This window comes from Lontra canadensis, unplaced genomic scaffold, assembly GCF_010015895.1.
Source record: "Lontra canadensis isolate GAN:19392208 unplaced genomic scaffold, GSC_riverotter_1.0 scaffold25, whole genome shotgun sequence".
Taxonomy (NCBI): domain Eukaryota; kingdom Metazoa; phylum Chordata; class Mammalia; order Carnivora; family Mustelidae; genus Lontra; species Lontra canadensis.
Window position 1 is genome coordinate 20,786,435 of NW_022631019.1, and position 24,615 is coordinate 20,811,049.

Below are 24,615 nucleotides of genomic sequence, written 5' to 3' on the forward strand. Positions count from 1 at the left end.
AAAAAATGAATATGATGTAAAAGAACTTCAAATGTATTCTGTGATTTTTCCCCCCCCCCGAAGTTTTAGTTTTAATACAGGCAATATACTGATTGGAAATTGACTTCTTAGAAGGGACATCACACTTTTGATTCTAATATTTCCTTCGAAAAGAAGCACTTGTGTGTCTGCTACTCCTCACCACCCCCCCCAAAAGTCCATTTGGTTTAGACTTACTGGAGTTTTCCCTTTTGACAGGATAGCATGTTGAAAATACTCTGTTCGTAATAACAGCTCTTCTGTATTGGAACTTAAAAGGAGCCAGGCATTGTGCTGAACACTTTACATGCAATAATAGCTCTTTTAATCCTTACATCTGCCCTGCACAGTCATACTTGTCCCTTGGGAACCAGTCCCTGAGAGTTGTGACTTGCTTAAGGTCAAGAAGCTACTTACCAAATGCACAACCCAGGCTGGAATTTAAATCAGCCTCTACCTGAGCCTCGAACTTCAATTCCTTTTCCTTGTATGGCACGTAAGTGTTCTAAAGCTCTCTGAAGGTGCTTTACATATATGAGAACAGTCACGTAGTACTCTATAATATACTCCTTGCCATTCTGACAATTGTATATTTTTGTTGTTGTTCCTTATAGTTCATAATTGCCTTGTTTTTCACATGTGTAGTTTTTTGTTAGTGCCAATGTCTTAAATGTAAGTTTCCTTTTGTTCAAGTACATCAAATACCCTCTTTTATGTTTTCCCTCATCCTCTTCCAACCTGGATTGATTACCCCAAAACAAATGTAATCATAGTACACAATGTGGCGCTGCTATAAATATTTACAAAGTTGTAATGTAAATGTTCAATATTGCTTTGACAGACATTTTGTTTTATTTTTTGCCCAGTGTGGGTCTTGAACTCACACCCCCTCACTCCCAAGATCAAGAGTGGCATGCTCTACTGACTGAGCCAGCCAGGTGTTCCTTTTTTATAAGAAATTATAATCAGAAGATGGAGAAGTGTATATGTATGAATGAAGGACAGTCGCTAAGATTCCTGAAACTACAAATGAGAAAGTACATTATTTAGAAATGTGCAGATTCTAGGGAGATGTGGAAACAGCCTCAAGAGAGTGGGAATTGGGGGTAGGGATCGATAGGGTAAGGGGCTGCTGTTTATCTTTTCATAAAATAGGCAAATATTTTCTCAGCGCCTAGCATATCTCAGACACTGTTGTAGGAATTTGATTAGAAACAAAACACAAGAATCCCTGTCTCATTAAGCTTACACTCTGAATTAAAAAGAAACAGATTTAAACGTCTTCCACGTGTAGTAAGCAAAGAGCACAGCAGAGGGGTGGGCAAATAGTACTAAACGAACAGCTCTCTGCTCTAATTTGAAGGCCTCCAAATGCCATGTTGGAGAATTTTACTGGATGCTAGGCATGGGGCCAAGTACTTTCCCAACTTCTCATTTTCTCCGCACAACACCCAATGTGGTAAGCATGGCTGTTATCCATATTAGTCTCAGGCTAAGTAACTTGCCAAAATAATTAGTGAGAGGGGGCTGGGATTGATAGCCAAACCTCCCAGACGCTATACTTGCTACTTAACCGCTGTAAGTAGGATAAACCTGGGAATGTGGCAGCTAGTGGCTGGATCTCAAGTTTTCAGACGCGTAAGCACTTGGGGGGCTAAGGCCCTGAATTTAGGAGGTAGAAACTGGTAAAGAAGGGCCTAGTGGCTTATCAGCCCAGAGGGAGCCCCAGAAAGGGATCTTAAAGCACCTCACTGTTAGAGTTGATCACTTACAGAAGCTCCCCATTCTAAGAAATGGGCGCCAAGGTGAGGCTTTGCCTTAGACGCTCCCGGACTAGGAGAGTTAAACTGTGGGGATTATCTAGTCATTTTAATCAGTGTTCACTGAAGGCCTTCCATGGACAGGTCATTGTTCTGGAACAAGTTAAGAGCTGGCGCTTTGGGTTACGGTAGTCGATACTGGACTCCAAAAAGTAGAGTGATGAGATTTGGGATTATTTGGTTGAGATGACAGGGTTGTGTCAATTTACACTCCCTGGAAACCTCCGCCCCCTCTTTCCACTCCAGGGCTATACACAGGAATGATGGAAGAATCCCATCTAACTTCAGCAACAATCTCATGTCTTGCAAACTGGGAAACAGGGTCAGGGGGTGGCTGGGGCAGACCTGTGCTTTGCCTAAGGTCACGCAGTGGAACTGGATCGCCCTGGTTCCCAAAGGGGACTATTTGCAGGTTTGTTGGGTTTTATCGTTTTTGTTTTTTACAGTGAGCATAATTGGTTTTATAATTTTATTTTATTTAAGATTTTATTTATTTGAGATAGATCGAGAGCCAGTGAGCAAGAGAGCAGGAAGAGGGACAGAGGCAGAGGGCAAGCAGGCTATCCCCTGAGCAGGTAGCCCGCCATGGGGCTCGATCCCAGGACACTGGGATCATGACCTAAGCCGAAGGCAGACGCTTAACCGACCGAGTCACCCCGGCGCCCCAGGTTTTATAATCTTAAAAAGTACGTGTGTTTGAATACATGGTCAGAAAGAAACGCGAGAAAGCCAGTTTCCCGAGCAACCCGAGCGCCGGCACAGTGCCTGCTCCGCCCCAGCCCGCGGACTCCGCCTTGTCTCAGCCCTCCGGGGTCCAGGAGCTCCGCGCCCAATCAGCCGGGTCGTCGGGGAAACCCGGAGCAGCGAATCCCGGCGCGGCCCTGGGAGCTGAGGTTCGGAGCGTGCGCAGAAGGCGTCGGAGGCGCATGCTCCCTGGCGGTCCCGGCGCCCAACTCTGGCGCCGGCTCTGGCCTCCTCTGCCCGCACACTCTGGGCCCGGCTGCAGGCATGGCGGCCAGTCTGTGGATGGGCGACGTGAGTGAGGGCGGCTGCTCGGGTCTGAGAAGGACGAACCTTAGTGTCACGGGGGTTGGAAGAGGCTGAAGGGGAGGGTCCTTCCAATCCCAGAAGGGTGGAAGTGAATGGGGATAGGAATTCTTTAGGTGACACAGGCGAGTCCCAGAATTTAGGTGAAGGGGACCGAGTCTGAGGATGGGGGTTCCTGGCCTTCCGACTGCATTCTTGGAAGGGAAAGGGAGGCTCTTTATGGGGATAGAACGGCAGGAATCCCAAGGAATGAAGGACGCTGTGGTTCTAGGACTGGAGGGATAGGGTTCTTAGATCCAGAGAGGAGGCTCCCGAAAGGGACGAAGTTTGAAGGGGGAGGCAAAGGATTGAAAACGTGGGAGGTGGGATTCAGGCCACTGTGTAGATGAAAATCTCCACTCCCCTCAGCCCCGCCCCCACCAGCCCTGGGTGGGCTCTGGGCTCTGGACTCGGGAATGAGGAGCTTGGACGCTGGCCTTAATCCTCTGCTCATGTATTTACGCAGCTGGAGCCCTACATGGATGAGAATTTCATCTCCAGAGCCTTTGCCACCATGGGGGAGACCGTGATGAGCGTCAAAATTATCCGAAACCGCCTCACTGGGTACATTTTTCTCCTTCCATCTTCTCAGTTCTCCTTTAATAGACCGTGCGGCCAGTGTCATTCTCGAGAATGTAAACATCGAAAAGTCAGGGCTTCTCACCCCTAATACTAGTTAATGTAATGTTATAAACGTTAACATTTGGGGACTTACTGAGAGGGAGTATAGCATATTGCTTAAGGACTGGACTTTGGGGAGTCAGACTGAAAAAGCTAGATCTACTGTGTGACCTTGGGCAAATACTAAACCTCTCCATTTCCATGTCACTGTGACTATGAAAATGGAGATGATAACACCATCTACCTCACAGAGTTATGGTGAGGATTAAATGGTTAGTTTACATTCAGCATTTAGAGCAGTCTGGCATATGTCTTATGCTCAATAAATATAAACAGATTATGATCTACTAGGTAGTAAGCACTTCAGAGTCATTTGTGGGGGCTGGTAGAGAGGGCACCTGGGTGGCTCAGTCATAAACCTGGGCTCTTGATTTTGGCTCACGTCATGATTTCAAGGTCCTGAGGTCAAGCCTGCAGTGGGGCTTTGCGTTGGGTGTGGAGCCTGCTTAAGATTCTCTCCCAGGGCACAGAGTTCCGTCAGTTAAGCGTATGCTTTCAGCTGAGGTCATGATCTTGGGAAGTGGGCTTTCTGCTTAGCCAGGAGTCTGGTTCTCCCTCTCCCTCTGCCCCTCCTCCTGCTCATGTGTTCTCGCTTGCTCTCTCTCTTTGAAAAAGTGAAAAATAGAAATGATTTTCTAGATTCTATTTTTTTAGGGGCACCTGGGTGACTCATTTGGTAAGTGTCTGCCTTTGGCTCAGGTCATGATCCCAGTATTCTGGGACTCCCCGCTCAGCAGGGAGCCTGCTTCTCCCACTCCAGCTCCCCCATGCTTTGTTCCCTCTCCCGCTATCTCTCTCTGTCATCAATAAATAAATTCTTTAGAAAAAAATTCTGGTTTTTTTAGATTTATTTATCCTATGCAGAGCTTGATTGTACAACACTGAGATCATGACCTGAGCCAGAATCTTAACCGACTGAGTCACCCAGGTGCCCCAATAAATAAATCTTTAAAAAAATCTAAAAAAAAAAAAAAAAGATTTTATTTATTTATTTTTAAAGATTTTATTTATTTGACAGAGATCACAAGTAGGCAGAGAGGCAGGCAGAGAGAGAAAGGGAAGCAGGCTCCCTGCCGAGCAGAGAGCCTGACTCAGGGCTCCATCCCAGGGATCATGACCTGGGATCATGACCTGAGCCGAAGGCAGAGTCTTTAACCCACTGAGCCACCCAGGCGCCCCAAGGATTTTATTTTTAAGTAATCTCCATACCTGATGTGGGCCTCAAACTTACAACCCCATTGGGGTACCTGGGTGGCTCAATTGGTTATGCTCAGGTTGATCCCGGGGGTCCTGGGATCGAGCCCTACATCCAGCTCCGTGCTCAGCGGTGAGCCTGCTTCTCCCTCTGCCTGCTGCTCCCTCTGCTTGCGCTTGCTCTCTTCTCCCCTCTTCCCCCCCATGTCAAATAAATAAATAAAATGTTTAAAACAAACCTACAACCCCAAAATCAAGAGTTGCAAGCTCCATGGACTGAGCCAGCCAGGCATCCCTAAAATCATTTCTTAAATACAAAAAAGTCCAAGTACTATTATTAGGAAGCTTCATAACTGTCTTAAAGTTTACAGAGCTATTAAATGACAAGCCAGGACTCAGATGTGTTCTTATAGTCATGAGTGCCCTTAACTCATGTCATTCACTTAAGTTATTTATAGAACGAGTACTGTGTGCTGTTGTTCAAGGTTCCCGGGATACGTGGTTGAAACAAACCGGGCATAGTCCCTCCTCTCATGGAGTTTACTACATTCTCATGGGGAAGCAGAACAGTAAATATGTAAACAAAACAAAATGCAGAGAATATTTGGAGATAGTGGTGCTATATTGCCTCCCCATTCTTCCTTCTCTTAAGGGGTCTAGTTAGAAAAAGAAGGATTCTCTTATCGGTTTGGCAGTGTTTACTGAGCAGCTGCTCTGCCAGTACTCTACTAAAGCAGCTGCTAAAATGTCAAATGGTTGAAAAATACATATGGGAGAGATGAAGTGGGAGTGGTCAGTTCTGGCTGGTTGGTTGACAGGTACTTTGTGTATTTGGAATCCGGTACCTGTTTCTGAAACCCAGGTGTGGCTGCCTTTGGCTGAAAAGGCCAGTATTCTAGACAGGAGTAATTTTCCCCTTGCATCCCCCCACCCCCACAAGAGATGAGTTTTGATTGGAAAGGAATATGAGGTTTATTCAGGAAGCCGGCCGGCTACTTAGGGAGAAGGTGGACTCTTGTCCAAAAGCCAACTCCAAGGTTTCTCCTGGCCCAGGAGTTTTTAAAGTGATTTGGGGCAGTTAATCAGTTAAGGGAGTGCCGTGGTCTGTGACAACTTGTGACTACATGCAGTCTCGATGGTGCCAGCGACAGATGTTATCATAGTGCTTGGAGGTGTTGCAGTGGGTTCTGGCTCCTTGGTGAGGGGTAGGAGAGGTGTTGTGCAAGAGGGTTTGGTTTCTTGGTGCCCCGGGTGGTGCAAGAGAGCCTGGTGACATGGAGAAGTGCTGTGTTCTTTCTAGGAAAGAATGCAGGATCTATAAATGTACAAAGGTTTAGTTCATCAGTCGTGTGGGTTAAGGGTGCTTGCTAAAACTTAAAAGACTACTAGGTTGGCTGGAGGGGCCAAGGCAGCTTCATACCTAGAAACTGTTGGTTTGTTTTGTTTCGGCTTTTTTTTTTTTTCTTTCAACCATTTTATGAAATGAGAAAAGACCAAGGTAGCCACGAGGCCATTGATACACAGGTATGCAGTGCGGATGAGGAAGGGACTATGGAAAAACCATCACCATGCCAGGTGATCACTAGGAACCAACTTCCCCAAACTCCTAACAACAGAACACTCTAGACAGGAGCGTATTATATAGGTCCTACAGAAATAAACGTGGTTCCATGCCTGTTCTCTACAGTTGGCAAGGACAGGCCTTTCCGCTGGCATGTCTCGGTAGGTGTTTCTGTATCAAATGAAGCAGAAGTTTTCAGTGACTCTGAGGCTGGCATAGAGAACTCATTGCCTGTCTCTGCCTGGCTTCTGGGAGGCAGGTCCCCAGGACCTGACAGGGGACAGGTGGAAAAGGAGAAGCAATTACACAGCCTGGTAGAAAATAGGGTGAGAGTAGACCACAGAGGGGCTCCCTAGGTCCTGCTACAAGAGGCCATTAACACACCTTGACTCTGAGCCTTCAGGTCTGATGAACAGTCTCAGAAAAGACCCTGTGCCCATCTGTGGAATGTTTCTCAGGGAGAACCCCCTCACATGCACTAGTCCACGGGGCCCTCAAGTTTTCATCCTGAGGTCTGGGAGCTGCAGCCCAGAGCAGGGATGAAGAACCTGTACTAGCTACACTCAGGGAGAGCCAGCAGCATCCCAGCCTTTGCTGAGAGGCCAGGGCTCTGCTGCTCCCTCCTCTTTAGCATTGGTGCCTACATCCCCCCGCACTTCCCTACAATGTCCCTCCACTTGCTTTTTATTTGCACTGTATTCTAGGAACAGGTCCTCTACTAGGTAGAGGTAGATCATACTAGCCTAAATATTGTTCTTCTTTTTGCTCTTGTAAACAGAAAACCCTAGATAATCAGCTACTGGTATGAAAACACATTCTGTAATACTTTCTGCTTTATTGAAATCAGATTTAGAACTATCTTTTCCTATCCATGATTACTAAACTCTGGCTGTTTCTTATGGTGGTACTTACAGACACATCACATTTATGTCTTGCCTCATTTGACAGACTTTGAAGTGGCCTATAAGAATACTGTAAAATAAATAAATGCAAATTTAAAAACTAAGACCCAAGAAAATAAGGGAAAAAGATAAGACCTGTAGAAAATAATGTGCAACAGAGTACAGTGCTTAAGAATGCAGTCCGTGGTTACACAATAATGTGAATATTCTTTTTTTTTTTTAAGATTTTATTTATTTATTTATTTGAGAGAGGGAGACAGAGTGTGAGCATATGCAGTGGGGAGGGGCAGAGGGAGAAGCAGGCTCCCCACCGAGCAGGGAGCCAGACTGGGGACTCAGTACCCTGAGATCATGACCTGAGTCCAAACCAAGAGTTGGGTGCTTAACCAACTGTGCCACCCAGGCGCCCCCAGAATATCTTCTAAAGCTTTTTTTTTATGTCTCTCTTTCTCTCTTTTTAATTTCATGTCAAACAGGTTGTGTGCTAAGGTTGTAACAGAGTTTAAGGGAGGTACGTGTCACAACAGTATGAACACTCAGTCATCACAGTTACAACTACAAAAGGATCATCTATTTTAAGTGTAGAAAAGCTCACCTCTTACCTTTTCTCATAGCACTGACTTTTTAAAGAGGTAAAACTAGGGTCCTACATTCTGGAATCTGGTTTTATTTGCTTCCTTGTGGTGGTGTTTTACTTGTTCTGTCCCTTACATTTCCTATAAACTGAACATTAGATCTGAGAGTTTGATTGGATTGTATTAAATATTTTGGGGGGCGCCGGGGTGATTCAGTAGGTTAAGTGTCTGAGTCTTGATTTCAGCTCAGGTTATGATCTTAGAGTTGTGGGACAGTGTCCTGAAGTCAGTCAGGCTCAGTTCTCAGCAGGGAGTCTGCTGCTCTCCCTCTCTCTGCTCCTCCCCCTGCATGTGCGTGTGCCTGCCCAGGCACACGTTTTCTCTCTCTAATAAATCTTAAAAAAATATTTTTGGCAAAAGTACTTCAAAGGTGGTACAGTGCATAAATGAATGTTTATCAGATGAGTCTGGGACTGGCCCAAATGGGCAGTCCTTATATTCAGGTTTGTAAATTAGTTCTGGACTAGAATACAGCAGGGAACAAAAACAGGTTGGGCTATGATTAGGAAAACATTTTTTCCCTCCCCTCAGGCCAGGGCTCAGTCTCATCTGGGAATCCCATCTGTAACCATTCTTTTTCTCTTGTTTGCTTTCTTTCCAGAATCCCAGCTGGCTACTGTTTTGTAGAATTTGCAGATTTGGCCACAGCCGAGAAGTGTTTGCATAAAATTAATGGGAAACCCCTGCCAGGAGCCACACCTGTAAGGACACTTGGATAATGATGATGTTCCCATTTTTATTGTCATCGATAACTATCATTTATTGAAGTCCTACTGTATACATACTCTATTTAATCCTATAACAACCCTGCACAGTGGGCATTGTTATCTTTGACAGCCCAAAAAACCGAAGTCCAGGGAAGTGGAATGACTTGTCCGAGGCAGCACAGGTAGTAAGTAGCAGAGGCAGGACGCAAACTGAAGATTGGTTTGCCTCTAAAATCCAGGCCCTTTGCACTCTGCACCGCCGCCTCCCTTCCTGGAAGACTTGAAGCTCTAGCTTGCCTGATTGAGAAGCTAGAACAGGCTGGCCGCAGCGAGGACACAGTGCAAGAGAGTTACATTCTGCTCTTCCCACAGTTACTTAGCTTACGGCCGCACCAAGCTGGCACACCTGGGCTCGTAGAACCATGGAGCTGGCAGTGCCCTTAGCGGTCATCCGTGCAACCCCCTCACTTTATACAGGAGAGAAAGCTGAGGCTTAGAGAGGGGGAGATGTTTTGGCCAAGGTAATTCATTTCAGTTTCTTTCAAATATTGTTTGACTCTTGAAACACCTTTCTCTGTTTTAGTTTGTTTGTTTTTAAATTTCTAGGCAAAACGTTTTAAACTGAACTACGCCACTTATGGGAAACAACCGGATAACAGGTAAGTGCAGGGTAGCCCCAGGGTAGCTTCAAACCCCAGGAAGTGTCTAGATGGAGACAAGATGCATCACTGTGCTGATCACCACCGAAGAGGAGGTTGGGGAGCCTAGTTTCGTCCACTCTGCCTTCCTTCTGAAGGATGACTTCCTCCCTTTCCCCGCTAGTGGACCTGCCCAGTGTCCTTCTTTTTTTTTTTTTTTTTTTTTTTTTCCCAGTGTCCTTCTTGTCAAGACCTGTGTCTTGTCTTTATTTGGTCCTGCCCCCAGCCTTCCACCCTGTTAGTACCCGCAGTATTGATGTTGTGTTCAGTAAGAGCTGACCTGCTGTAGCGACATAAATCGATTGTTTCAGGGTGCTCTTCAGAAGCTTTAAAACAATGTAGCGAGAGCTTTAAAAACGTTTGTACCCACTGACCCTGTCATTCTACATGGACATGTCCAAAGATTAGCCTCAGAAGTATTTGTTGAAATATTACATAGAATGGGGGAAACTGGGGAAAAACCCAAATAATCCTAGTAACGGAGAAGTGGCTTAAATGACAATACGTTCATTAATTGGAGTACTATGTATCCATGTATAAGTCATTTTGCAGAAAATGATGACAGGTCAGGAAGTTGGTAATATGTTAAAAGTGAAAAAAATGCTAAAAACAAAATGAGGTAGTCATACCCAAGTTTTGTAAATTCAGAAAGAGAAGCCAGGGGTGCCTGGGTGGCTCAGTTAGGTGTCCAGCTCTTGATCTCAGCTCAGGTCATGATCTGATAGTTAATGAGTTTGGGCCCCTCACTGGGCTCGACCCTGGGGGTGGAGCCTACTTTAAAAAAGAAAAACAAGGTGGCTCAGTCGGTTAAGCATCTGCCTTCGTTTCAGGTCATGATCCCAGGATCCTGGGATCGAGTCCCACATTGGGCTCCTTGCTTGGTGGGGAGCCTGCTTTGCTCTCTGCCTGCTGCTCCCCCTGCTTGTACGCTCACTCTCTCTTCTCTCTCTGTCTCTGACAAATAAAATCTTGAAAAAACAAAACACCCACAAAGAAGCCAAAGAAAAAAGACAAAAATATATAACAGTGTTCGTAGTGATTACCTTCGAGTTGTTGGGTTACTGGTAATTTTGTTTTTCTTTATCTTTTTGTGTATTCTGATTTAAACAAGAAATATGTATCATACTTGAACTAAGAAAATTATGAGTATGCTTGTTTGATTTATTTTTAAATAGTTTTTCTAGAACAGAGGTTGACACAATGTGACCTGACTTATATCACCCATGAGCTAAAAATGGTTTTTACGCTTTCAAAGGATTATGAAAACAGAAAAAGCAACAGAAACCATAGGTGCCTCACCAAGCTTAAAATTTTTACTATCTGGCCTTCTATAGAAAAAGTTTGCTGACCCATGTTCTAAAAGTTGGCAGATTTCATTTTAGCCCTGCTTTCAGTCTTAGGAGATAAGGGCCAGTTCTCATTCTCCATCTTTAGCATTTGAATTAAAAATTGCATTGAGGGGCTCCTGGCTGGCTTAGTAGGTAGGGCATGTGACTCTTGATCTTAGGGTCATGAGTTCGAGCCCCACATTGGACATAGAGATTACTTACAAAAATATTTGCAGCGAATACAGTGTGTCTAGGTTTCTCTTTTGAGCACCTCTGACCAGGCCCCCAACCTGTACTCCTATACTTTGAAGCCAGACAGGCTTTGTTCAGTGGATAAGGCCCCTAGAACAGGGGCTGCTTCCATAACTCTCTGCCAGGACTGCCAGGCACCACAAATTAGGACCTGGCTAAGGTCCCATCAGATGTGCTGTTCCCCACGAAGACCCAGGAGAGGTTTACCTAGAATGGGCCAAAAGAGCTTGTTAGAACAAAGCTTTTGGTGTCTGTCTCTGAATCTTGTTCTCTCCTCTCAGCCCTGAGTACTCCCTCTTTGTGGGGGACCTGACCCCAGATGTGGATGATGGCATGCTGTATGAATTCTTCGTCAAAGTCTACCCCTCCTGTCGGGGAGGCAAGGTGGTTTTGGACCAGACGGGCGTGTCGAAGTAAGGCCTTACCTATGACTGATGGCCACCGTGTTCCAGCATTTGTCTCAGAGATGGGGCTTATAGAGCGAGGCCATGTAGCACAGTGGGGAAGAGCCCAGGCTCTGGAGCCAGACTGTGCTGTGCAGCCTGACTCCCAGACTCGCCCAGTCTCTCACCCAATTTCCTCAGTACAACCAATGCTGATTAAGAGGGTCTGCTCCCAGGCCTGACCTACCAGTGACATGATATGCTATAAATAAAGCTGTAGGATATGCTCGATAGGTGCTTGCCATTTTATCTATTATTGTTACTTCAAAGGTAGAAAAACCCCAAGAAAGGCTTATTTTTGATCAGAGTAATAGTTAACAAGCACAAGCTTGAGTTATAAGCCCCAGGCCTGGGTTTGAATCCTGCTTCTGCAATGATGCTGGGCAAGTTATTGAATCCCTCTGAACTTGGTTTCCTCCTTAGTAAAATGGGGACACTACCGTTATCGAATCATGGGGCAGTTTGATTAGATAATCCTGGGGAAATGCTTAGCACAGTGCCTAGGAAATAATAAGGGCTCATGAAATACCAGCTGTCATTCCCAAGTAGAATATGAGTTCTGGGGTACGTGGGTGGCTCAGTCAGTTAGGCATCTGACTCTTGGTTTCGATAGACTCTTGGTTTGGTTCAGGTCAAGATCTCAGGGTCATGGGATCAAGCTCCATGTGGGGCTCTGGGCTCAGTGCAAAGTCTGGTTGAGATTCTTTCCTTCTTCCTCTCCTTCCCCCTCTGCGCCTCCCCCACTCTCGTGTGTACGTGTTCTCTCTCTCAAATAAATACAATCTTAAAAAATATATATGAGTTCAGCAGAGCAAGAACCTTGTCTGCTTGTGACTGCTGAGCCCCGTTGCCTAACGTGATACCTGGTGTACAGGGCAGACGTAAATATTTGCTCAGTGAACCACAGCTGTTATTCCCACCACCGCTACCCTAATGATGATGGTGGTAAGAGGATTTCCAGTAGATTGGGAAGGAAGCCACTGGGAAGGAGCCCTATCAGTGAAGGCCTGGAGGGGATTCCTCTGGACTCGGGCTCCTGCTAGGCCAGAGTTTCACCTTGCTCTGCAGCCTACCTCTATTGTTGGGGCCCTCATCCCTTCCTGCAGAGCTGGATAGGCTCACCCCCTCTTCCATTCTTAGACTCTATCTTTCATCACATTTGTGATCTAAATGGGGAATATGCTTTTGTTTTCTGCAGGGGCTATGGTTTTGTGAAATTCACAGATGAACTGGAACAGAAGAGAGCTCTGACTGAGTGCCAGGGAGCAGTTGGCCTGGGATCAAAACCTGTGCGGCTGAGTGTGGCAATCCCCAAAGCGTGAGTCCTGCGCGGGCAGGGAGGTGGCCGCCCTCTGGACTGCTGCCCTTCACCCCCACCCACGCTCCTTCTCTGCTTGTTGCTAATTGGAGCTTCCGCCTGCTGGGGGAGGCGGGGTACGGTGGAGGGGGGCCTGCTGCTTGCCAGGCAGTGTGCTGGGCGCTGCAGATGAATGAGAGTGACCCGGCGCCTCCAGAAGCTTGTGGCTGGGGCAGAGCTACGACCTGCGAGGGCAGATTCATTCAGACATTGCTGGTAGCAGTCCTGGGAAAGCAGCATGTCCTGCGTACTTAATGTTCCTGCTCTTTGCCCCGTAGTATCACTGTTAGAAATTTACCCACAGAATGAGTAAGAATTGAGCAGAAGTCAAAACAAAACAAAACAAAAAACACCCAATTTTAGCTGTGGGAATGGCTAACAGTTGGGAATGACTAAGAGTTAAAGATCCAAACACTACAGAATATTGCATATATCATTCTACCTGCCATGCCAGTCAGAAAGCCCTTCTTCCCTTACGGCTCCAAAGTCTCTCGCTCAGAAGACAGCTGTTGTCTGCACAGAATCTTCTATCCTTTGGCCAAAGCAGTGGTTCTCAACTAGGGACAGTTTTATCCCACAGGGGACATTGGCAACACCTGGAGATAATCTTGGTTGTCACAGCTTAGGTGGGGGAGGTGGGGTGGGCATCCCGTGAGTGGAGACGGGAGAGCTGTGAGCATGCCATCCTGTACAGGATGGCCCCACACGGCACCTGCCTGCCGTGCGCCCGGGTCCACAGTGCCGAGGCAGATAGACTCCATGCCCGGGATAGAAGAGTGACTGCATTCTGAGGGCAGAACTTCCAGAGAGCTAGGTTTTTCAAAGCAGCAAAAGATTTGGAGGTTCTTTGATGTTTGACTGTGTTTAATACCTGGAAGATGAGCCTGAGTGGTTCCGCCCCCCCAAAACTGTTATTTGTTCTAAATTCTACTATAGAGGGGTGCCTGGGTGCCCTCAGTCAGTTAGGTGTCTGCCTTCCACTCAGGTCATGATCTTGGGATCCTGGGATTGAGCCCCAGTCTTCTCCCTCTGCCCCTCCCCCTGCTTGTGTGCTCTCTCACTCTCTCTCAAATAAACTTAAAAAAAAAATAGTAATAAACTCTACTATATAAAAACATTAGAGAAAATATTTAAAAGAGGTTTCCTCATTACCCTAAAGTGACTATGATTTCTGACTTCTAAGCTTCTCTGTAGACATCCGTGATACGCAGATATACACACACACTCAGTGTGGATCAGTTTACGTGTGGTAGATTGATTTCTTTATTTTTGATTATAGTCTCAGTCTCCCCCCCCCCCCCCGCAAGTTCTCTTCATAGACGCATTCCCCTTCCCTTATAGCTGTACAGTCCTTCTCGCAGCGTTGGGCAGCTGCAGGTATTTTGAGTGTGTATTCCGTCCCGGGTTCTTCTGGTGTTGATGGTGTTGGTGGTTTCTGATGTGTTAGCATTTATGCAGTCGGCGACTGAGCCCTTACAGCTCTCCGGGCCCTGGCCTGGACATCGGAGTTGTAGCTGTAAACAAGAGAAGGAAAAGCCCTTCTGCAAGGAGGTCGTGTTCTGTTCCATTTCTCGGTTGATCCTTACCGGAATTCGGTGCCTGTGTCTAGGGAGGTGCCATCAAGCACTAGGAGTTAAGGGCAGTAAGGGGTCCCTTTGAGAGTTTATCTGCAAGAGCTGAGTACAGAGCAACAACAGAAATGTACAGACCCAGGTGAGAGACTTCCTTTAATTCCATGAATGTATCAGGAGGGTAGCAGAGTCCTTGGGGACATGGCCGGGTAGTCATGGACGAGACCATTAGCAGTTTCCAACCTTGCACTGGGCCAGGGGAGGGAGTCTCTGCCATTGGACTCCATCTAGCCACCCATCAGGAGGTGGTGCTAAGGCAGTCAGACGTGGAGTGTCTCACTGCTCTGGCCAAGTCCTGCTCACCACGCAGGCACTGAACTCAAAAGGAGCTTGTGAAGAGCTCATTCAGACTTTGAGAATTTGTGGTTCCTGTGACAGGCATTGCTATGGTGGTTCAGCTCCTGCTTATGACTTGGTTTCCTTTCTGGCTTCACTCTGGAGATAGCATACACCAGTCCTGAGGACACAGGCATGTTCCACGCCATGTGACAGTCACAGTTCTGCTGACAGGCCAGCTGGCGTGGTGTAAGCCTCTGCCTCCTGTGCATGCGGCTGCGCTTGGGAGTCTGGCTCTTTGCAGTATGAGGCCTCTAGAAGCACACTGCCATGTTTTCTTTTGATCACTCTCATCTAGGGCTGCTGGTCAGGCCCCAGGCCTTTCTCATAAGTCTACCCATACATATATGGTTTTGTGTATTTTTTGAAAGCAACGGATCCTTTGCCGGCCTGACATTCTGTCTTTGGTTAGCAGTGGCTGGGGTAGCCATGCCAGCCGGAGAAGAAAGCTATCCACTGAGCCTGGGCCTCAGGCCCGACTGCTGACTGCAGGATTCAGGAGCCTCGCAAGGTGTCTTGCATCTGTCAGGGCAAATGCTGTGTGTAGTGGTCTGGTGTTCAGAGCGTGGTCTTGGAGTTAAATTTGGCTCCAGTCCTAGGTGTAGACTTGGGTGAGTCACTTAACCTTTTAGAGTCTCATTATTCTCATCTGTGTAATGGGAATAATAATCAGTAGCTCTGTCATAGGGTTGTGCAGGACTTAAAATAGGGGCCTGTATCTGAAAAACAGTGGGCCCAAGTCCTGAGTACCTATTCCGTAAACTGTAGCTGTGACTGCAGTGATGATGGTAAGGCTACTGGAGCACTTATTTTTGTGTGGGAAAGAGGTGATTAGACATTTTACAGTTTGAAATGCTTCTTGGATCATCCTAAATCCAGATTTTCCAGGCAGTGTTCACTTGAGCTTTTGTGGCTGGCAGAAAAACACGTGTCATCCCCGTCCCTGTCCCCACCCCCACCCCCACCTGGCATGGGGCACCTGGGTGGCTCAGTGGGTTAAAGCCTCTGCCTTTAGTTCAGGTCATGATTCCAGGGTTTTGGGATCAAGCCCCACATTGGGCTCTGTGCTCCACGGGGAGCCTGTTTCCTCCTCTCTCTCTGCCTGCCTCTCTGCCTACTTGTGATCTCTGTCTGTCAAATAAATAAATAAAATCTTGAAAAACACAACAACAACAACAACAAAAACTCCTGGCGTAAAGCCTGGGCTCTGGAGCCAGACTGCCGGAGTTTGAATCTCTGTGGGGCTTTGGACAAATTAGGTGACCTGTCTGGACCTCCGTTTCCTTATCTGTAAAACAGGAATAAATGTATTGTTCTTGCATAGGCTTGTTGTGGGGATTGAGTGGGTTAATCTGCATATAGCCACTTGAATACCCCCCCGGCACGCAGTAAGTGCTATGGCAATGTTGGCCTATATTCATTTTTGTTTCTGTCTCCGTCTAAGGAGCCGTGTGAAGCCAGTGGAGTACAGTCAGATGTACAGTTACAGCTACAACCAGTATTACCAACAGTACCAGAACTACTACGCCCAGTGGGGCTATGACCAGAACACAGGCAGCTACAGCTACAGCTACCCCCAGTACGGCTACACGCAGAGCACCATGCAGGTAACCGTGGCTTCGGCCGCCCGCTCCTGGCGGCTCGGCTCAGCCCCGGGCCGGGGAATGGTGAGCTTAGGCTTCAGACAAAAATGGGGAAAGATGAAGCATCCTATTTGCTAACAGCGAGGCCTCCTCGTCTCGGCCAGGAGTTTACGCTGCTTCTCACCCTTTCTTTGGTCTCTTGGCAGACATATGAAGAAGTCGGGGATGATGCCTTGGAAGGTAAGAAAGAAGTTTGTTCACTCATCCCCCTGTCCTCTGTCAGGTGACTGCTCTGGGGCGGCCACTGTACTGAGGGATGCAGGGCAGATTCTGCTCTGGAGGAACTTGCCTTCTAGTGGCAGAGCTAGTGGGCGCGTAATTACGGTGAGAAGGGGCGTGTGGCCCCCCAGTGTGTGTGCAGCCCCAGAGAGCCCAGAAGCAGCTCCGCAGGAAGAGAGCTGGTCACTCCTACACCTGGGACATTCAACCCCCCACGTGTAGGTCTCCAGTGACACTGTTGCCTTATGTTTGTTTGAGAGTTTGTAAAATTCATTTTTTTATCTCATTTTAATTTTTTCCTGTATATTTTAAACTACATTTTTTTTCTCATTCTCAAGTAATAGGTAAGATTGAAAATTTGGAAAATATAGTAACATATTATGAAGAAACTAAAAATCACCCCATTCAGCTACATAGTAATAGCCATTATTAATTTAAAGTATTTGTGTAATTTTTACGGAATTTAACACAGGAAAAAGGAAAGTAAAACTGAAGGAATTGCTAACCTTCAAATAAATGATTTTTCAAATGCGATATTAATACTTAAAGGATTTTTAAGGTTTGAAAATGGACATGTTTCTGACTAGATGTTAAGTTTTAAAGAAGTAAAATTTAGGGGCGCCGCTGGCTCAGCAGTGGAGCATGTACTCTTAATCTTGGGCTTATGAGTTTGGGCCCCATGATGGGTATAGAGATTACCTAAAAAATAAAATCTTGGGGCACTTTGGTAGCTGGGTGGCTCAGTCACTTAAGCCACCAACTCTTGATTTTGGCTCAGGTCATTACCCCAGGGTCATGAGATCAAGCCCCGTGTCCTGTCAGGCTCCACACTGGAGCCTGCTTAAGATTCTCCCTTTACCCCTACTCCCCACTGCCTCCCACCCCACTGGCTCTCAGCACATGTTCTCTTCAAAAAAATAAAAATTAATAAAATAAACAAAAAGTAAAAGTAAAAAAATAATAAGAAAGCACTTGTACGTATATGCTGTCATCTAATCTAACAGCAGTGACCTTGGGAGTGAGCTAGGCAGAACACAGGGGCTCTAGCTGACATATGGGGACCTGGCCACGCAAGTGCTCTGTTCAGGCTCACCCAGTGAGTTAGGGGCTAAGTCAGGCCTGGAGGCCCTGACTTTACTCAGTCTCCCCTCCAGGGAATACTGTCCTTTCTTTTTTTTTTTTTTTAAGAGAATATTAACCTGAGTATAATGTCTGTGTATAACTCCTTAGAATTTTCCAGTCTCTTTCTCATCCATTAATCCATTAATATAATAATACCAGACATACTTTGTGCCAGGTCCTGCTACCTTTCAACACTATGATGGTGGGTTGGTGCCGTTATAATACCCAGTCTACAGAAAAGAAAACTGAGGCTTAGGGAGTTGATAATAGCTAATAGTTAAACTGAGGTTGTACTATGTGCAGGCCCTGTTCTAAGCATTTTACATCTGTTAATGCATTTATTTATTTATTTATTTATTTATATTTTTTTAAAAGACTTTATTTATTTATTTGACAGAGATCACAAGTAGGCAGAGAGGCAGGCAGAGAGAGAGGAAGGGAAGCAGGCTCCCTGCTGAGCAGAGAGCCCGATGCGGGGCTCGATCCCAGGACCCTGGGATCATGACCTGAGCCGAAGGCAGAGGCTTTAACCCACTGAGCCACCCAGGCGCCCCTGTTAATGCATTTAACCTTCACAATTGTGTTGTGCTAAGTACCACAATTTATTCTGGTTTTATAGGATAAAAAACCAAGGTAAGGGGGTCAAATTACTTGTTCAAGGTCAATGATATTGTAAATTTCAACATAGTAGCAAGAGATGGAGTCATTCTTGGAACCCCTGCAGTCTTGCCCCAGATTAAGTGCTTTTTACTGCTGCCTTACACTGCCTCCTGGTTCAACCTAATACCCACCCAGAGGGGCACACCAGGAGTCTTTGCCCTTCTCCGTCTCTTCCTCAGCTTCAGTGAGCCATGGCTCAGGCTCTGTCTTCAGAGTGAGGAAGGACGCTCTATTGTACACGCATCCACAGGCTTCGGTGTGCACAGACCGCTGCCCTTGATCGAGCTCTTTACTGAACTGTTTCTATAGCTGTTGCCTACGCTGAGTGGAGAAACCAGGACATTCATGCTTTCTTTAAGATTCTGTAGGGAGCCTCTGTAAATGCTCAAACCTTCTTGTAATTTAGATTAAAATTCCAAGAGGAAGGGGCGCCTGGGTGGCTCAGTCAGTTAAGTGTCTGCCTTTGGCTCACGTCTCCGTCCCAGGGCCCTGGGATCAAGCCCTGCATCAGTCTCCCTGCTCAGTAGGAGGCCTGCTTCTCCTTCTTCGTCTCCCCCTGCTTGTATTCCCTCTCACACTGTCTCTGTCAAATAAATAAATAAAATCTTGGGGCGCCTGGGTGGCTCAGTTGGTTGGGCGACTGCCTTCAGCTCAGGTCATGATCCTAGAGTCTTGGGATCGAGTCCCACATCGGGCTCCCTGCTCGGCAGGGAGTCTGCTTCTCCTGCTGACCTCTCTCCTCTCATGCTCTCTCTCTCTCTTTCAAATAAATGAATAAAATCTTTTAAATAAATAAATAAATAAATAAATAAAATCTTTTAAAAAATAATATAAGATTCCAAGAGAAAGAAAGATCCTTCTGGTTCTAGGAACAGGCATAGGACTTACGTGAAAAGATTAGCACTGGTTTGGAAAAGGAAACAGACTCTTAAAAGTAGTGAGAAAGTTTGAAATAATTTACAAAAGAAACACACATGCTAGTAAATGACAGGAAAAAAAAGGTTTACACATGCTATTTGTACCAAAGGTAATTTATACTATATCACCAGTAGGATATATTACGTATAAATGTGTAAGGCAGGCCAGCAAGCTAGAAACTCAAGCAGGATTTCTATGTCACAGTCTTGAGGCAGAATTCCTTTGGGAAATCTCAATTACATTTAAGCCTTTAAGATTTTTAGTTGACTAGATGAGACCCACTGACATTACTGAGGATTATTTATTTATTGAGAGAGTATGCTCCAGCATGGGGGAGGGAGAGGCAGAGGGAGAGAGATAGAGAGAGAGAGAGAGAGAGAGAATCTTAAGCAGACTCCACCCAGGTGCTCCAAGGATTTTTTTTTTTTTAAAGATTTTATTTATTTGAGATAGCACAAGTGGGGGACTGGGAGAGAGAGAAGCAGGCTCCCCGCTGATCCAGGAACCTGACTTGGGGCTCTATGCCAGGACCCTGAGATGGTGACGTGAGCCAAAGGCAGACACTTAACTGAGCTACCCAAGCACCCCTCCCCAAGGATATACTTTTTTTTTTTTTTATTAACATATAATGTATTATTAGCCCCAGGGGTACAGGTCTGTGAATCACCAGGCTTACACACTTCACAGCACATACCTTCCCCAAAGTCCATAACCCAACCACCCTCTCCCTGCCCCCTCCCCCTGGCAATCCTCAGTTTGTTTTGTGAGATTAAGAGTCTCTTATGGTTTGTCCCCCCAAGGATATTCTTAAAATCAGCCCGTTGCAGATATTAATCGCATCTATAGATAATACCTTCGCAGCAACACCTAGACTGGTGTCTGACCAAGCAGGTCACTATAGCCTAGCTGAGTTGACATGTTAAACTTTAACCATCATGCTATTAATAATCAAATTTAAATTCAAATATACTGTGTTTCTTGGGGGATCTGGCTGGCTCAGTCAGTGGAGCATGCTACTCTTGGTCTCAGGGCTGTGAGTTTGAGCCCTACGTTGGGTGTAGAGATTACTTTAAAATCTTTAAGAAAAAAAATATATAGGGGCGCCTGGGTGGCTCAGTGGGTTAAAGCCTCTGCTTTCGGCTCAGGTCATGATCTCAGGATCCTGGGATCGAGTCCCACATCGGGCTCTCTGCTCAGCGGGAGCCTGCCTCCTCCTCCTGTCTCTCTCTGCCTGCCTCTCTGCCTACTTGTGATCTTTGTCAAATAAATAAATCTTTTTTAAAAAGTGTACATACAATCCAGTAGCCTTTAGAGTGGTCACAGAATTGTGCACCCATTACCACTGATTCCTGCAGCCACCAGCACTCTGCATGCCAACCCCCTCGAGCCTCTGACAACCACTCATCTACTTTCTCTTTGGATTTACCTATTCGGGCTCTTAAAGTTGGCTCCTCGCCCAGTGTGGGGCTTGAACTCACTACCCTGAGATTAAGAGTCAAGTTGCATGCATTACCAACTGAGCCAGCCAGGCGTCCCAGGCTATTTTAAATAAATGGAATTGTGTATAACCTGCGATTCTTTGTGAATGGCTGCGTTCACTGACGCATAGCGTTGTAGCAGGTGTCAGCACATCATTCTTTTTTATGGCCGAGCAGTATTCCGTTGGGTGGATATCCATTTTGGTGATAGACGTTTGGGTTGTTTCTAAAGATATATTACTTATGGGCGTTCATGCGTTAAGTTTTTGTGTGGACATAGAAGTTTTCATTACTCTATCTCAAAATGGAATTGCTAGATCCGATGGCAGACTCTTTAAACACTGGAGGAACTGCCAGACTTTCTTCTGAAAGGGCTGCATTTTCTCTTCCCACCATCCGCGTACAGGGTTCCAGTTTCTCCACATCCTCACGAGTGGTGGTTACTCTGCTTCGTTATGGCCATCCTGGTGGGTCTCGAGCGGGATCCCGTTGTGTTTATGATACCCACTTTCCTGATGGCTAATGGATGTTGATGCTTATTGGCTATTTTGTGCAGATCTTTGGAGATACGACTTTCCAAGTTCTCTATCTATTTTAAAATTGGGTTGTCTTTTTTTTTTTATTTTTTCATTATGAAAGTTTCTTTTTTCTGTTCTGGATACCATTCCCTTATCAGACGTATGACTTAAAATTGGGCCATCCCATGAATTACCTCTCCACTTTCTTGATAATGTCCTTTGAAGCACAAAAGTTAATTTCTGTGAAGTCCTATTTATCTTTCTCTTTTGTTTGTGCTTAAATGGTGTCTTATCTAAAAGGCACTGCTTGTTTATACCTGTTTCCTTCTCAGATTTACAGTTTCAGGGACACCTGGGTGGCTCAATCATTCAGCGTCTGCCTTTGTCTCCTGGGATCCAGCCCCCAGCCACGCTCCCTGCTCAGTGGGAAGCCTGCTTCTCCCTCTCCCACTCCCCCTGCTTGTGTTTCCTCTCTCGCTGTGTAAATCTTTAAAAGAAAAAAAAGTTCCAGCTCTTTGATCCATGTTTAGTTAATTGTGTGAAGTGTGAAGAGTCTAGCGTTACTCTTTTCCTGCGGTCATCCAGTCGTCCCAGCACCATTTGTTGAAAACCCGTTCTTTACCATTGAATTGTCTGGTACCCTTGTTGAAAACGAAGTTACTATTAAGTTAGAGGATGGGCTTGGACTCTTAAGTGCTTTTTTTTTTTTTTTAAGATTTATTTATTTGTCAGAGCACAAGCAGGGAGAGCTTACAGAGGTAGAGCAGGTGAAGGGAGAAGCAGGCTTCCTGACGAGCAAGGGGCCCAGTGCGGGACTGGATCCCAGGACCCAAGGATCATGACCTGAGCGGAAGGCAGATGCTTAACTGACTGAGCCACCCAGCCATCCATTTTTTTTTTCTTATTCTTAAAATCTTATTCCATTATCTCTAGGTCTATCCTTAGGCCACTGCCACAGTTTTTATTACTGTCACTTTGTGCTAAGTTTTGAAATGGGGAAGTCCTTGAACTTTGTGCTTTTTCAAGATTGTTTTTGCTATTCTCAATCCTTTGCATTTCCATCTACACTTTATGATCAGCTTCTCGATTTCTGCAAAACAAGGCAGCTAATTTTGAAAGGCAGTACATTGAATCTGTAGATCAATTTGGGGAGCATTACGATCTCAAGCAATGTTGTGTTTTTTTTTTTTTTTTAAGATTTTATTTATTTATCTGACAGACAGAGATCACAAGTAGGCAGAGAAGCAGGCAGAGAGAGAGAGAGAGAGAGGAGGAAGCAGGCTCCCTGCGGAGCAGAGAGCCCGATGCAGGGCTCGATCCCAGGACCCTGGGATCATGACCTGAGCCGAAAGCAGAGGCTTTAACCCACTGAGCCACCCAGGCGCCCCCCGCAATGTTGTGTTCTAATCCAAGTCCTGGGAGATCTATTTCCTTAGGTTCTCTTTAATTTCTCTAATTGTAAAATAAGTGTTTTAATGAATGGGTGTTTTGTGTGTGTGTATTTTATTTTTTAAGGATTTGACAGAGAGAGACAGCCAGAGAGGGAGCACAAGCAGAGGGGAGTGGGGAGAGGGGGAAGCAGGCTTCCCATCCTGATACAGAGCTCCATCCCAGGACTCTGGGATCATGACCTGAGCTGAAGGCAGAGGCTTAACCCACTGAGCCATCCAGGCGCCTGTGTGTGTGCATTTTAGACCAACACAAGACTACAAGGAAAAGTACAAAGTGTTATCAATCATAGTGATTAAGGAGTTTTCTCAAACTTCTTTTACTCTGAAATGTAATGTATACATAAAAGTATGTCAAACAAGACTGTAGTTTATTATGTAATTATAAAGCAGTTGCTCATGAGACCTTTATTTGGATCAAGTAGAACATTGCCTGCCTCCAGCAGCTTTCCTTCCCCCATTCAAAACCCATGGCCCTGCTAGGGAAAAGGACTATCTTTTGTGGTAATCACTTTCTCCCTTTTTAGATATGCATCCTTAAATAATATTAGTATTGCCTGTTTTTTAGCTTCATACAATGCAGTTATATGTACTGTCTTTTGTCATTCAAAACTCAGCCTTTAAATTCAATTCTGGTATATAATTGTTATATTAGCTTCGGTGTGCAATATAGTGATTCAGCAATTCTCTACAGACTTGGTACTCATCGTGGTAAATTGCTAACACACCATTTGTGAGATCCAACCAAGTTGTATGCAGCTGAGGTGGATTTTCACTGCTATGTAATGTTCCCTTCGAAGACCTAGTGCTCTGAACTTAATCATTTTGATCAGATTTCTGTAACCCGAAACTGATGCCAGGGCACATGAGTCTAGGGGGGTGGAGAAACAGCCACTATGACTGGAGTGCTGTGCATGATGTTTTCTAAGTAACTCCACTTTTGTCCTTAAAGGAACCCTGCAAGGCAGTGGGTATGAGCCCCTATGGGCCCCGAGGGGCTCTGACACAGAGGACAGGGAGCTTCCCACGGGAAGCAGGAAGCCCTGGGAGTGGGAAGAGTCCATGGCTCTGGGTGCTTCTGGTACTCTGAACCCAACCCTGGCTTCTCTTGCAGACCCCATGCCACAGTTGGATGTGATGGAGGCCAACAAGGAGTTCATGGAGCAGAGTGAGGAGCTGTACGACGCCTTGATGGACTGTCACTGGCAGCCCCTGGACACAGTATCCTCGGAGATCCCCGCCATGATCTAGTCAGGACAGAGGAGCCGCGGACACAGACTGTGATGGAGAGAGACTCCTTTTTTAACAAAAGTATTGGAAGAACTTTTACCTTTTTGGAAATGTTTTGTAAAGATTTTAGTAATCAACTCTTAAGATTATGACCATTCCTACACCACCACTGCCTTCCTTTGCCCATCAGCCTTTGGAGTTTGAAAACCACAGGGCCACTGAGCAAGGTTTTAAATGTCTTTGAAATGTGTCTTCCAGATAGGGATGTTACCCACTCTTGGGAGATGAGAGTTTGGGGTTATTAAAGTGGATCATAGGTCTTACTCAACCCAACCCAGAGGGCCATCTCAGGTGACCCTGCATCCTTAAAGGTTCTCTGGGGTCAGAGTGCATGGGTCATGTGCTACATGCCAAGCGGGGGGCAACGTTGACCCTCCATTTCAAGCATCCCTTCACCCAGCAAGTTTGGTGGCTGTGTGTGGTAGGATGTGACGGAACCGGCTACACCTAGACCAAAAAGCTCTGAGGACAAGCCTAGCTTCAATAAGCCCTCCTTTGAGGAGATTATTGTGGTATGTGTGTACCTGGCCCACCTGTTTGTCCTTAATTTCCTTCTGTAAGTATGAACACACATGTATCTCTAGTACCTATGTGGAAAGTCTGGATTTATCCTAAAACTCTGCAACTCAGCTCTACTTTTGTGAAGGAAATGGGGGGAGGGGCACACACA

General features: G+C 45.9%; 1 protein-coding gene and 1 non-coding gene across 3 annotated transcripts; one reads left to right on the plus strand and one right to left on the minus strand.

Moving 5' to 3' along the window:
* Positions 1-2,777: 2,777 nt before the first annotated feature.
* Positions 2,778-24,051, plus strand: TRNAU1AP (tRNA selenocysteine 1 associated protein 1). 2 transcript variants are annotated; one of them, XM_032863938.1, is made up of 9 exons: positions 2,779-2,873; positions 3,391-3,488; positions 8,499-8,598; positions 9,211-9,263; positions 11,164-11,295; positions 12,524-12,643; positions 16,094-16,256; positions 16,439-16,472; positions 23,770-24,051. In XM_032863938.1, the coding sequence occupies exons 1-9, from the start codon at positions 2,847-2,849 to the stop codon at positions 23,904-23,906; spliced, it is 864 nt and encodes a 287-aa protein (XP_032719829.1). In that variant the 5' UTR covers positions 2,779-2,846; the 3' UTR covers positions 23,907-24,051. The 2 variants fall into 2 exon arrangements, with proteins under 2 accessions (XP_032719830.1, XP_032719829.1); XM_032863939.1 differs by lacking the exon at positions 11,164-11,295 and having other exon boundaries at positions 2,778-2,873.
* On the minus strand, positions 7,729-7,829 carry LOC116871433. The gene has a single exon (XR_004383403.1). It is a non-coding gene; the product is annotated as a small nucleolar RNA U13 (small nucleolar RNA).
* Positions 24,052-24,615: the final 564 nt, after the last annotated feature.